The sequence below is a fragment of the Nannospalax galili genome, unplaced genomic scaffold (genome assembly GCF_000622305.1).
Source record: "Nannospalax galili isolate Female #2095 unplaced genomic scaffold, S.galili_v1.0 scaffold44, whole genome shotgun sequence".
NCBI classification, from domain to species: Eukaryota; Metazoa; Chordata; class Mammalia; order Rodentia; family Spalacidae; genus Nannospalax; species Nannospalax galili.
The window spans coordinates 9,048,368-9,060,488 of NW_008355789.1; the positions used below are offsets into that span (position 1 = coordinate 9,048,368).

The 12,121-nt window shown below is 50.3% G+C and overlaps 1 protein-coding gene across 4 annotated transcripts in view; it reads right to left on the reverse strand.

Moving 5' to 3' along the window:
- Window positions 1-9,217: 9,217 nt before the first annotated feature.
- Window positions 9,218-12,121, reverse strand: part of Plekha7 (pleckstrin homology domain containing A7) — a 222,790-nt gene continuing 219,886 nt past the window's right edge. For all 4 annotated transcript variants that reach the window (XM_008853532.3, XM_008853531.3, XM_017803285.2 and 1 more), the window contains one exon: window positions 9,218-10,569. In XM_008853532.3, the coding sequence (XP_008851754.1) occupies window positions 10,547-10,569 (23 nt within the window). In that variant the 3' untranslated portion in view covers window positions 9,218-10,546. The remainder of the gene's footprint in view (window positions 10,570-12,121) is intronic.

Consider the following 12,121-nt stretch of genomic DNA (forward strand, 5'->3'; position numbering starts at 1 on the left):
TCCTGCTTCCAGGTTCCTGCCCTGAGTTCCCACCTTGGGCTCCCTGATGAACTGTGACCCGGGAGATGTAAGACAAATAAACCCTTTCCTCCCCAAGTTAGTATACCAGAGTGTTTTGCCACAGCAATAAACAGACTAAGACACATATCCTTCAATAGATGTGAATTACTAGCTTCAGCCCGTGTTTCAGGAGAGAGGACTTGGTAAGGTGTTGATGCCAAGAGGGAAGGGTTGGGGTGGTCTCATAGACAGCCTACCTCAGTAGGATGGGAAGCAAGTAGGTATGATGCTAGAAACATCAGTCAGTACTATTGTGGACAGTGCTTAGTGCTTTTTTCTTCCTTTTTTCATTTGTAGACAAGATCTCTCTCTATAACCCAGGCTGGCCTTATACGCACAATCTCCCTGCCTCAGCCTCCTGAGGGCTGGAATTACAGGCATGTGCCACCATGCCCAGCTTCAGTTTCTACTTTTTTTTTTTTTTTTTTTTTTTTTTTTTTGCTCTTTTTTGAGACAGGGTCTCCCTGTAGCCCCAGCTGTCCTGGAACTCACTATGTAGACCAGGCTGGCCTTGAACTCACAGAGCTCCACCTGCCCCTGCCTCTGCCTCTCAAGTGCTGGGATTAAAAGCGTGAGCCACCATGCCCGGCCAGTTTTTACTTTCTAAGATGAAGATATACTTATGACCTAGCAAAAGAAATGAATGTGCTTGTGACATTATCTACAACAGCTCCGATCTGGAAACACCTGGATATCCTTCAGTAGATGCTCACATAACAGTCTATGACATTACAGCAGATGGGAGACAGGCACAAGCAACGTGGCCATCGCAAACAGGATGTTTCGTTGGAAAGAAACAGACTCGAAGGAATGCGTTCTGTTGTCAATCTCCATTGTCAGCTGGATTTAGAATGACCTTGGAGAAACGTCGTTGGGCCTTTCCAGAGAGGTTGACTGAGGAGGGGAGACCTACCCTGAATGTAGGTAGCACCATCCCACGGGTTTGGGTTCTGGGCTGAATAAGGAAGAGATTCTCTGCTTCCTTTTTTTATAATATTTAAAGTTTATCTTTATGAGTGTTTTGCCTGCATGGGTGTAAGCGTATTCATGTTGTGCAATGCCTGCAGAGGCCAGAAAAGTCATCAGATCCCCTGGAACTGGAGTTACAGTCGGTTGTTGGCTGCCATGTGGGTGCTGGGTATCAAACCGGGTCTTCTGCAAGAGCAGCCAGTGCTCTTAACCACTGAGTCATCTCTCCAGCCCATCTTTCTCTGCTTCTTGACTGTGAATGTGGTGAGCAGCTGCCTCATGTTCTGGATGCCATGCCTTCCCAGCCATGATGGACTGGATAGCTTCTTAAACCATGAGCCAAAACAAACTCTTCCCTACTTAAGTTGTTTCCATTAGGTTTTTCATCACAGAAATGAGAAAAGAAACTACTATCCCACTTGTCCACATACCAGTAAACAAACTAAGCTATAGTCTTGGGCAATGCTTGATTAGATAGTAAAACTATTAAAAAAAATCAAGTGAGTAGTTTCCACAAAGTCAAGAGGGTGACTCTGATTTGAGGACAGTGGCCACCTGAGCAGGCCAGCTAGGGACAGCTGGTGTCCTGGTGCATGTCTGGTTCTGACCTGAGTGTGGTTATATAGGTCTCTGTGTTCTGCTCTCTCACTGAGCTGCATGTGGGTGTTCTGTGAGCTTTGTCATAAAGAAAGGCTTCAACACAAAACCCACAATCCAGCTGTGGACTGATCCCTGGCTGAGGGCCTGGCATGAACAAGTGCTCAGAGCATGACAGTCGATGTCTGCGTCTGGGGCTCCTTCAGATGGTGTATCCAGGCATCCTCCTTCTGCCTCACCCCTGGCCAGTGAAGGGAAGGTGGTGAAGTGGGGTCATAGCCCTTCCATTTCCAGTAGGGTTTGTCGTGAGGGGCTGAGGCCCCTCTCTCTGGGTCACGCCATGGCAGAGGTTGGGGGAGGAGTGGGCTGAGGGGACCTGGCATCAGGAATCCTTGTAGGACAGTCACTGGGGCTCATTCTCAGAAACCACCCTCCTTCCCCATGTGGCTTTCATGAGATGACACGAAAACCCTCTCTAATGCCCCCACCCCTCAACTTCAAGGAAAAGGTCAAGGGAATTTTCCTCCCCTTTAAATGGAACGACTCTTTCTTGCGCCCAGAAAGAATTATTTATCAGGTGTTCACGATATTCCGCATGCCTTTACAGGGTCCCGGCTGTGCTCTGAGGCACAACAGACAACTTTCTTCCTGAAAGCTCAATTTATAGGCCAACTTCAAAGCCCAGGTCCGCAGAGCAGGGCACTAGACTCCAGTTTGGGGACAGACATCAAAGGAACTGCACAGGTTGATCTGATGTCAGGTGGACAGCCCAGGCCTCCAAGGACCTGCCTGTCCTCAGCACCTGGAGGGTTCAGGGAGGCAGCTCGGCCATGGCCTAGCTTCTTGAATCCTGGCTTCAAAAGTCCTAGGCCGCTGCAGGTGACTGCCTGATATGGCAGTCAGGGGGCAAGGGCAGAAGACCAGGGCAGAGGGGTAGTGGAGGACCCCCCAAGCCCATGCATATTGGCCTGCCAGGAAAGTGAGGTAGAGCTTAAATATGGAAGAGCCATCTCACGGCCTGCCGCTCACAGAAAGAAACAGACGTGGGAGCAAAAACAGCCCAGTGATTCACTGAACGCTCCCCAGCCAGGGGCTGTGCACAGCCATGATTTCATTTGGGCTCCATGACCCAGGTGAGGTAGACACTGGTTCCACTTCAGATAATGAATCTGAAGGGTAGGGGATGCTAAGTGACTTGCTCAAATCCATAACTGCTGCTTTTACCTACTGCTCAGGGAACTTAGAAATGGAAATTAGGGCTGCTTCTGGGAGTTACTATATAAGACAGAACAGAACAGAGACAGACAACAAGTTCTCCGAAAAAGGAAGCAGGGTGCCTAGGCAACAGGCCTTGACTTTATCAGTCGCTCATGGAACAAACAATGTCCTAATGCATCCTTTGTGGCAGACATGGTTGTAGACGCTGGGGTAGTACAGGGAACAGGTCAATGTCCCTGCTGCCATTCAGCTCATATTCTTATAAGGGAAACAGGCAACACAAAGACAAAGATCGTGTGATACACAAAAAATGACTATAGCTTAAATGTAAATTAAACAATTATAGATAATACACACACGTATTGTTTTTTGCCTAGTGTTTCCTACGGGGCCATTTTCAGCATTTTTAATGTATTGACTCATTCAGTCCTGGCAATGCCATGACGGGGTAAGTGCTGAGGTAACCTTACCTTATAAACAGATGAGGAGCAGCACACTCCCCTCTGGGGAGGGCCGGCTCCTGAGCCTGTGTTCACATCTCTGCACCACACTGCCTCCTTTCCCGCCCTTCCACCTGTGATGGAGACCAGTTTTGGCCCAATGTGGCAGGCTAGAGGGGTGGTGGGTCCTACATGGAGACAGTGCTTCTGCCTGGTGTGGCTCAAAGACACCCAGACCCTCCAAGGCTTCCTGGTCCTGAGATTGTCAGGGAAGCTTACAGTCTAAGAGCCAGGGCTAGACATACACCGTTGGTAACTAGAATGGGGCTAGATAAATGGAGCGACACCTTGGTATAATACCTTTTTTTTTCATTGAAAGATTTAGTGTGCATATGTGTGTGTGTAAACTCACATGCCATGACACATGTGGAAGTCATTTCTTTCCCTCTTTCTATCATGTGGGATTAAACTCAGGTTTCCAGGCTTGGTGGCAAGCCCCTTTACCTGCTGAGCCATCTCGCCATTCCCAACATTGCTAGAATTCTATCTGCCACAGAGTAACACAAAGTGGCTGGCAAGTAATATACACTTAATAAATGGTAACAAGTAGAGCCAGATGGTTCAGGGAGTTAAGGTGCTTCCCACTGAGCCTGAGGACCTGAGTTTGATCACTGGGACTCACAGAGTGGAAGAAGAGAACTACCTCCAAAAGTTGTCCTCTGACCTCTACACACATGCCCCCATGCCCCATCCCAACAAAATAAATGTAATAAAAACAATTGGGACAAGCATCATGGCTAACCATGATAATAATCCAGGAAATGGGTCTCACCTGATGCTAATGGGATTTCAAGTGTCACCTAGAAGCATCAGTGGTAGGCAAGTTTCTGGGAGGGGGTGAGGTCCTGGGGCATAGTCATGACTGTCATCCCCACACACTGTTCATTTCCCAGCTCTCCAGGGACTCACCTTCTTAGAACCCTCTCTGAATGGTCTCCCAGGAAGAGCCCCCTGGGTGACGGGGAAGCAGGAGGCACAGGCTGACACCATAACCCACCTGCTGGTTCCCATGTTGCCTCCCAAGCAGTCAGCAAAGCACGGTCTTCCAGACGCTTACAGGCTGGCCAGTGAGACCGGTATGTGCTGGGGTAGCACTGAACTGCTCAAGTTCTCTGTCTGGCAAGTGTTTGTGACTTTTGTGTAACATTGTGACCACATACCAGAGAAAGGCAATCAAAGGGAGCTGGGTTTTCTTGGCTCATGGTTTCAGAGGTTCCAGTCCATAGCCTTTGGCTCCATGGATTTTGGGCTTGTGGGCCCTGGAAAAGAGTAACTGGTGAAGGAAGCATGTGGCAGAGGCTCCTCAGCCCATGACAGGAAACAGAGAGTGGACGGGGCCAGAGACCAGTTACAGTCTTCAAAGGCTTACCACCAGTGGCCTATGCTTTCCAGCGAGGCCCCGACTCCCAAAGCTTCCAACAGCTCTCCAGATAGTGTCACCAGCTGGGAAACAAGCATTTCTATACAAGAGCCTGTGTGGCACACTTCCTATCCAAACCACATCAGTAAAGCTTATGGAACACATCATGTAGCCCAGGTTAGCCTCAAACTTAGTCTTCCTGCCTCAGTCTCTCAAGTGCTGGGATTACAGGAGCATGCAACCATGCCTTGCTCAGGCCTGATTTGTAAAGGTTTGGCAGCTTTGCTTCCCTAGGAAACCAACTAAGGAGAGGAGTCCAGTTTTATTTTGTTTGTAAGAACTCCATGCTATAAGAACGTGTAAGTCATCACATGGAGAGACTGGGGGCGAGGTAGTGATCCAGACAGCTCCACTGCAATGCCACCAGAGTGAAAAAGCCACCTCTGACAGTCCCTGCCTCCCTATATGGTGCTGAAGATCTGCCCAGATGATGAGCCTGGACAACTGTTTAATTGTAACATAACTGTGTGGTGTTGTCACTATGTTTTGGAATGGTTGACCACATAGTAATAGGTAACTTAAGGAGGGCGGAGTTCCTAAAGTCAGAGAGGGATACTAAGGCAGTGCCAAGCCTTAGTATGACCTAAGGGAGATGACCTGGGCAGGTGCTGAGGAAGAGGTCCTCTGTAATCCCCAATCTTGCTTCCGGACCAAGAGATAGAAACCAGAGTAGCAAAAGCTCTCCCATCTGTGTGCAGATCTCAGTCTGGCCTGGGCCACAGGGAACAATAGAGCTCTTCTGGCACTTCAAAGGGGTTGTAGCTCGGGGAGAGGGCCACATATCAGGCAGGGACAGCTTCCCTAGAGTGCTGGGGCTTTGGAGAGAGGCCACCCTAGAGCACCTTCCCAGCCAGCAGACATCTAGAAGCTGCAGGTGGGGGCTCTAGTTTGGGGGACTGCAGTGAGCTCATGTGAGGGATGTCCAGGGACTCCCAGGACCGACCAGCAGAGAGGCTGGGGATCTGTGTTCTTACAGTCACTGGGACCTCTCTGCAGCCCCTCAAAATGTAGGAAGGCCTGAACATGAAAGGAATTCTACCTCTGAGACTGAACTGTTGGTCTAGGAAGGAGGGGCTTTCAAGAGCCAAAAAAGCCTCCAGGGCAAGCAGGGATTTGGACTGAGCCAGGAACTCAGTCAAAAGGAACCATGAGCCTTGAGTGGGCCAAGAACCTCCTCACTACCGTGTGAGAATGAGGCTTCTAGATGGTTCCATGGACCAGGACAGAATGGTGCAAGGGATCCACACAAATAGCAAAATGCCGAAGAGCCTGATCCATGAAGGACTGAGATGCAGTTCAGAGGGTATCGGGGCACCTGCAACTGATTGGAGGTTTGCCCGGGTGGGGGACAGCGGCAAGGTGTGTCTTGAACTAGTGCCTCAGCCAAGGGACCTCGCCTGCCAACTTCCTTCCTAGCTCCAAGGCAGAATGTGGGGCAGTGAGAGGCTGAGCTGCAAAGCGGCCTCCTCCAGGGAGAGATGCAGGAACTCTCTCCTGAGGCAAAGCTGCCCTCACATGCTCAGACTGCCCCCTTTCAGGGTCTGTTCAGTTCCCAAGCCTGGGTTTACCCTCTCTCTGCAAAGCCTGGCTCTTCCCCAGGGTGGGGCTGGTCCACACCCTGCAGCCTCAGTCTCTGCCCACACTCCCGGCCTTCCTCTCCAGCCTCATCTGCATTTAACATGCCTTGTAGGGCTCTGGCAAAGAATACTCAACAGACTCGTATTAAAAATGCCCTTTAAAATTCAAAAGCTTTGAACTAAAGAAATACCTCGAGAAGTTTTCATGGAAAGTTCAGCTCAGTCGGTTCAATTCACTACACTTAGATGCACCTTTTCAAATAATAGGGAAAAAATGTAACAGGGTCAGGCCCAATCAATATGCTTGTTCAAACAGAATTGCGGGGACTGTGATGTGCACACATTTTGTGCTCTGCCTTTGTACCCCGCCACTCGCTCTGAAGAAAGGTTTCTTTGCTAGGGGAGCAATGAAAGTGGTCGCCTTTTGAGCACGGGCGGCAAAGCGCTGGTGTGTTTACCACACAGGGAGGGGCTGCCATTTTCCATGTCTTCCCCAGACTGGTCCCTTTGTTCTTTCCAGAACAACGCGCAAAGCCCCTTGCTAAAGCCCCTGTGTGATGCCGAGTCAGAAGCAGAGGGCTCCTAGCACTGGCCTGCTATGTCTCAGAAATGTGATTTGTGGATTAGACAAATCATTTGCTGCTTCTTTCCCACCCTAGGTGAGAACACAAAAGGACTTACCTCGAGATACTGTGTTGCCACTGTGAGGAAACTCCCAGAGCCCACAACCAACTCCTGTCTGGCTGAGCCCAAGTCTGTATCTACTATCATCGTCTGCCTTCATATGCTGACTATGTGAAGGTCCCTAGAGAACAGACCGAAGGTTCCCCGGTGTTTGGCTGCCACCTAAAATGGCTGGGAAAACTCAAGAATTTCGTTCACCTGAAGACAGCCAAAGCCTTTGAGGGAGGGGAAAGGGGTGCTCCATTTTACAGACCCACAGCCAGACACCAAGGTGGGTGGAAGAGAGTGGCAGTCCTAGGGGCTCAAGTGCGAATTAGGAAGAGATTTTATTCCTCGGTCCTGCTTGACACTTGGCCTTAAAGTGCGTCTGTTGGTTCTTACTAAAATTAGACAAGACAGCCCAGGCCTCACCTGGGACCTGGATTTAAGTCAGAATTAAGAGGTGAGCAGGGCCAGCTAGATGGTTCAGTGGATATGGACGCTTGCCGGCAAGCCTGATGACCAGAGTTTGATCAACACGGTGAAAGGAGAACCAGTTCCTTCAAGCTGTCCCCTGACCTCTGCAGGTGCGTGCACTGTGGCACTCATGCACACACACACAAGAAATTTTCAAAAAAAAAGAGGTGAATAGACACAGGCAGATTCATGTCCCCTTTGTCACTGGTGGTCGCACTGTTTGATACTCTGCTCAGGCCCTGGGGCCTCCCCTAAGGACAGACAGCTGCAGTTTCTGGGCCACATGACATTTCTTGGAGTCATTACCACCCTGGAGTGTATGCAACTCATCAGCCAGCCAGTCTACAGATGGCCTTATCTTAACTTTGTGCATGTATGTTTGTATGTGTGCAGGTGTACATGCATGTAGAGGGCAGAGATCAATGTCAGGTTAGTCTTCTACCTTATTTTTAAGATGGGCTTTCTCACTGAACCTGCAGCTCACACCATCTGGCTAGGCTGGCTGGTCTGAGTGCCCCAGGGATCTTCCTGTCTCCAATTCCCAGACATTGGGATGACAGGCACATGCCACCATACCTGACTCTTTACTTGAGTTCTGGGGACTGAACTCCTGCTGGTACAGCCAGCGCTCTTCTGACCAAGCCATCTCCCCAGCCCCCAGATGGCATCATCTTACTTCAGGCAGCCAGAGTTCTCTCAAGGGCTTGAGATGTGCCAGACCACAGTGCCTCTGCACACACACACACACACACACACACACACACACAACTAGTGTGTGCCTTTGGGTACTTTTCACTGCATTTGACTGGAGGGCTATTGTGCCCTCTGCAGATTGAAATTTAAGCCACGATTCTCCTAGAGCTGTCCATACCTCCTCCCTGATGGAGAGCTCTAGAAACAGCAGCAAGACAGCTGCCACATTCCCCTACACACAGGGCTATAGCTGTGAAACAGAAACCGAGACCCACAATTTGAAACCACCGACTGGTTTTGCTGAGAGACCGGCCACAGATGGCTCCCCTGCAGGGTGGGCATCGCCTCTGTGGGTGTTTCGTTGCTGCTCTGAGGTGACAGCACTCAGTTATAGAATCCCCCCCTCCCCCACTTTCTTCTGTTATGGTGACATTTCCAAATAATGTTTAAAACTACTGAGTGCTTCTTATTTTTAAACGCAAAATGATCAGTGGCGCAGCAGGACCCCTCTACCCACTGGTAATGCCTTGGAAGCTGCGTCCCCAGTTCAAATACTTGGAAAGCTGCTCCAAACCTCGGGTGTGCTTCTTAGCCAGGGAGAAAAGCTGCCCTAACTACAAACTTGGAAACAGGCATGATCCTAAAGCAAACTGGCCGCCTGCCTTCTGCTTCAAGCATACATCACAAGTCAAAATGAATTAAACGCAAATCCAGTTTGCAATGGTTCATCACTAACCAGCCTCACTGGAGTGGGCGGCAGTGTGTGGGTTGGAATGGGCCCATGGTACCCCCTGTGCTGTCTTGGATTAGATTTCGGCTGGCCAGCCAAAACCAGCCCCACATGAGAGTCCACAGCCCCGAGGCTCCTTGACTGGGATGGGACAGGGTGGGGTGGAGAACTCAGGCCTCCAAAGTCACTCAAGTGTCAAGGACTTTTCGTGAGTAGGAGAGGGAGAGTTGATGCTGGGGTTTTCGCAGGAGATGGGAAGGAAGCCACACAGGCCACAGTGAGCAAATACAGTCAGCAGGACACAGGACACAGGTGAGGCTAATGTTTTAATCTGTACATCACATTTTTTTGCAAACCATTACACTTTTATTTAAATTAACTTTTTCTTGCAAAATATTTATCTCATTTTTTTTCCCAACAAAATCTTATAAAGGCAAAAATAAAATTTTATTTTGGCAAATGTCATAAAGTTGATACTGGCAACATACAGAGTTAGTTAAAAATAGACAGCAACTTCTAAATATACTCGATTGTTTTTACCATAGTCAAAGACAAATTTTCATTTAAAGAGTGGCTCCACCCAAAGGAGGATTTTTTTTTTTCCTTTAAATATTCTTTCCTGTATGCAGACTATCATGAGACAACTTAAATAAAGGATCATGAACACTGCCTCCGCCTCATCGGGGGCTGCAAGTCAAGTCTAAGTCCCGCCACGGTGGCCCTGCTGGCCTTTCTCACCAGACAGCCCTAGAGAAGCTGCCTGGGGCTCCCCACAGCCAGCAGCAAAGGTTCCTGTCCTGCCTGGCTGGAGGGATGGTGTGAGCAGACATTTGTATGCAGATACCACCCAATGTGGAATTTATTGCTATGATACCATGTACCGTCCACCTTTCCCCTCTCCATACTGCAGAGGTCGTGGTTTTGTTTTTGTTTTGTTTTTGTTTTTAATTAACGCAAACTCTTTTAAAACTTTTTTTTTCTGAGAACTCTTTGCTGAAGGAACTTCATTGCAGGTTGAAGAACTCAAGGCTCTTGAACACACACAGCTGCTCCTCAATCAGAACCAGGGTGAAGGCACACACGAGCTCCAAGCGCCGTTTGGGTAGGGTTTCCTCCAGAGCTGGGAGTCGGGTCAGGGATGCTGACCTCTGCAGTCAAAGGCCTCCCTGTTCCTGGACAGCCTGTCAGCAAGCCTCAAACTGGAATCCCCCGGAAGCACAATCTCAACTCTAACCTTTGCCCGAGTTCACGGGCAGCTGGGCGTCCCCTGCTCGCCTCCGCCTCTTCCTATCTGCTGCCGTCCCGGGAGTCCTGATTTTGGCTACAAAATCCCACAGGCTTGCCTTTCCGGTCTCCCAGCCCTTAAGGTGAGCGTTATAAAATATATTCTGATTCTAAAATACAGCGTATTTTACATCGTATATCAAAAGTGCCTCTGTTGTCTGTAAAAAGAAATCTGGACTGAAACAAATGGGTGTGTCAGGATGGAACCCCCTGCTCGCCGCTGCGCGCTGGGTGGCTGCTCCCTCCTTCGGCCTGAGCCCTGCCCTGCTGGAAGGCTTTCCTCGGAAGCAGAGAGGTCAGTGTCCTGGAAGATGCTGGTTTCACTCGGCCCTGGCTCCAGACTTCTCTGCATACTGGGTCACGGGTCGGTCACTGCCTGGGCTGCCAAAAGCACAGGAGATAGTGAGAGGCTGGCGAAGCCCCGTTCCACGTCTTCGCACACGCACCCGGGCTGGCACACGGAGCAGCAGGGCGGGGCTTGGGCAAGGCGGCGGCTGTGAGGGACCCTTGCAAGCTTCCAGGGCTTCGCTCTCCTCCCACCTCCGGGAAGTGCGCTGCACACGTGCCAGTCTATAAACTTGCCCTTTGCAATAGGCAAGGTCTAGACAGGATTCTGGGGTAGTAACAGCCTCTGTGAGCCCCGTTTTTCTACTCTCAAAAGACTGATCCCACCTCCACCAGTGAGAAGAGGGCCATGGGTGTGTTCTAGTGCAAGGTGCCAAGAGGCTGGAGCAGATGGAGCCTGTCCCCAGCCTCTGCTCAGATTTCTAGGGAGAAAGCACACACTCAGCTGTGGCCCTAAGTCCTGGAGGCCTTTACAAAGGACAAGTTCCGGCCTCTGCTCCACCCCTCCCAAGGGTGTGGCCCACTGGCTCCGAAGCAGGGGTGGCACCAAGTTGGAGGACTACGGTGCAAAGTCATGCCCCCCTCCCCAACCAAGGCAGTTTACTTTCTTCTGTAGACTCAGAGCTCCTGGGAGGAAGCCCAAAGCAGCCTATGTGCCAGGGGTGTTAGAGAACAAAGGCTGTGGGCTCACACCAAAGGGCTTTGAATCCTGACACTTAAAAGCTTTGACTCTGTGGGCAAGTTCCTGGGGACCCTGAGCTTCATTTCCTCATCTGTAAGGGGGGTGAATATCTTCTTCACAGACTTGTGCAGATCAGAATAGAAGCAGAGCCCCATACCTGGCGCACTGTAGTCCCTCGATAAAGTTAACCGTAAGCCAATAAAGTAAGGCAAGGCGAACACTTTACAAAATGACAGCAAGGCAGACTGTCAGAGAGGGGGCTGGGAGGACCTCCAGTGTGACCCTCCACAGGCCAGGTCAGCTTGCAGCAGGTTCACACGCAGCTGATTTAGGCCATGAATCCATGGCCAGATGCTGGGCCTGCTGGCTCCTGAGGGCCTCCTTCCTTTAACCACTGCCTGTCCTGGCTAGTACTCACAGGGTGGTGCCAAGCATCCTGATGGGTTGAAAGCCAATGGCACTAGCCCCTGCCTCTATCTCCTAAGGCGCTCAGAAAGTAAAAGTGTGGTCCCGGCCTTGCTGTGTGTTCAAGAGTGAGCCCAGCCCCTCACTGGGCCTCAGTTCTGTCTTCTGTAAACCTGGACTTACAGTTCTTTGATCTCTTTGGTTTAGACCCTGACGGACCAACATGCTGGTCTTTGGGGTACCAAGCCGCCCTTGGGAAGGCGGGCAGATGGGTAAGTGCAGCTAGAGCCCTAGCAAGCATGTCTAATCCATGGTTGATGGGCAACGTGTAGCCCAGATCAACTCTGCATGCAACCCAGTATAAAATTGTAAACTTATTAAAATATGGGCTGGACACCCCTGCTGGGGATTTCCGTTGATGTCATCCTCTATTGTAGCAGGGTCCCCGAGGCCCAAGTTCTTAAGAAGCACATCTCCCACTGCCTACCATGTAGGCGGGTC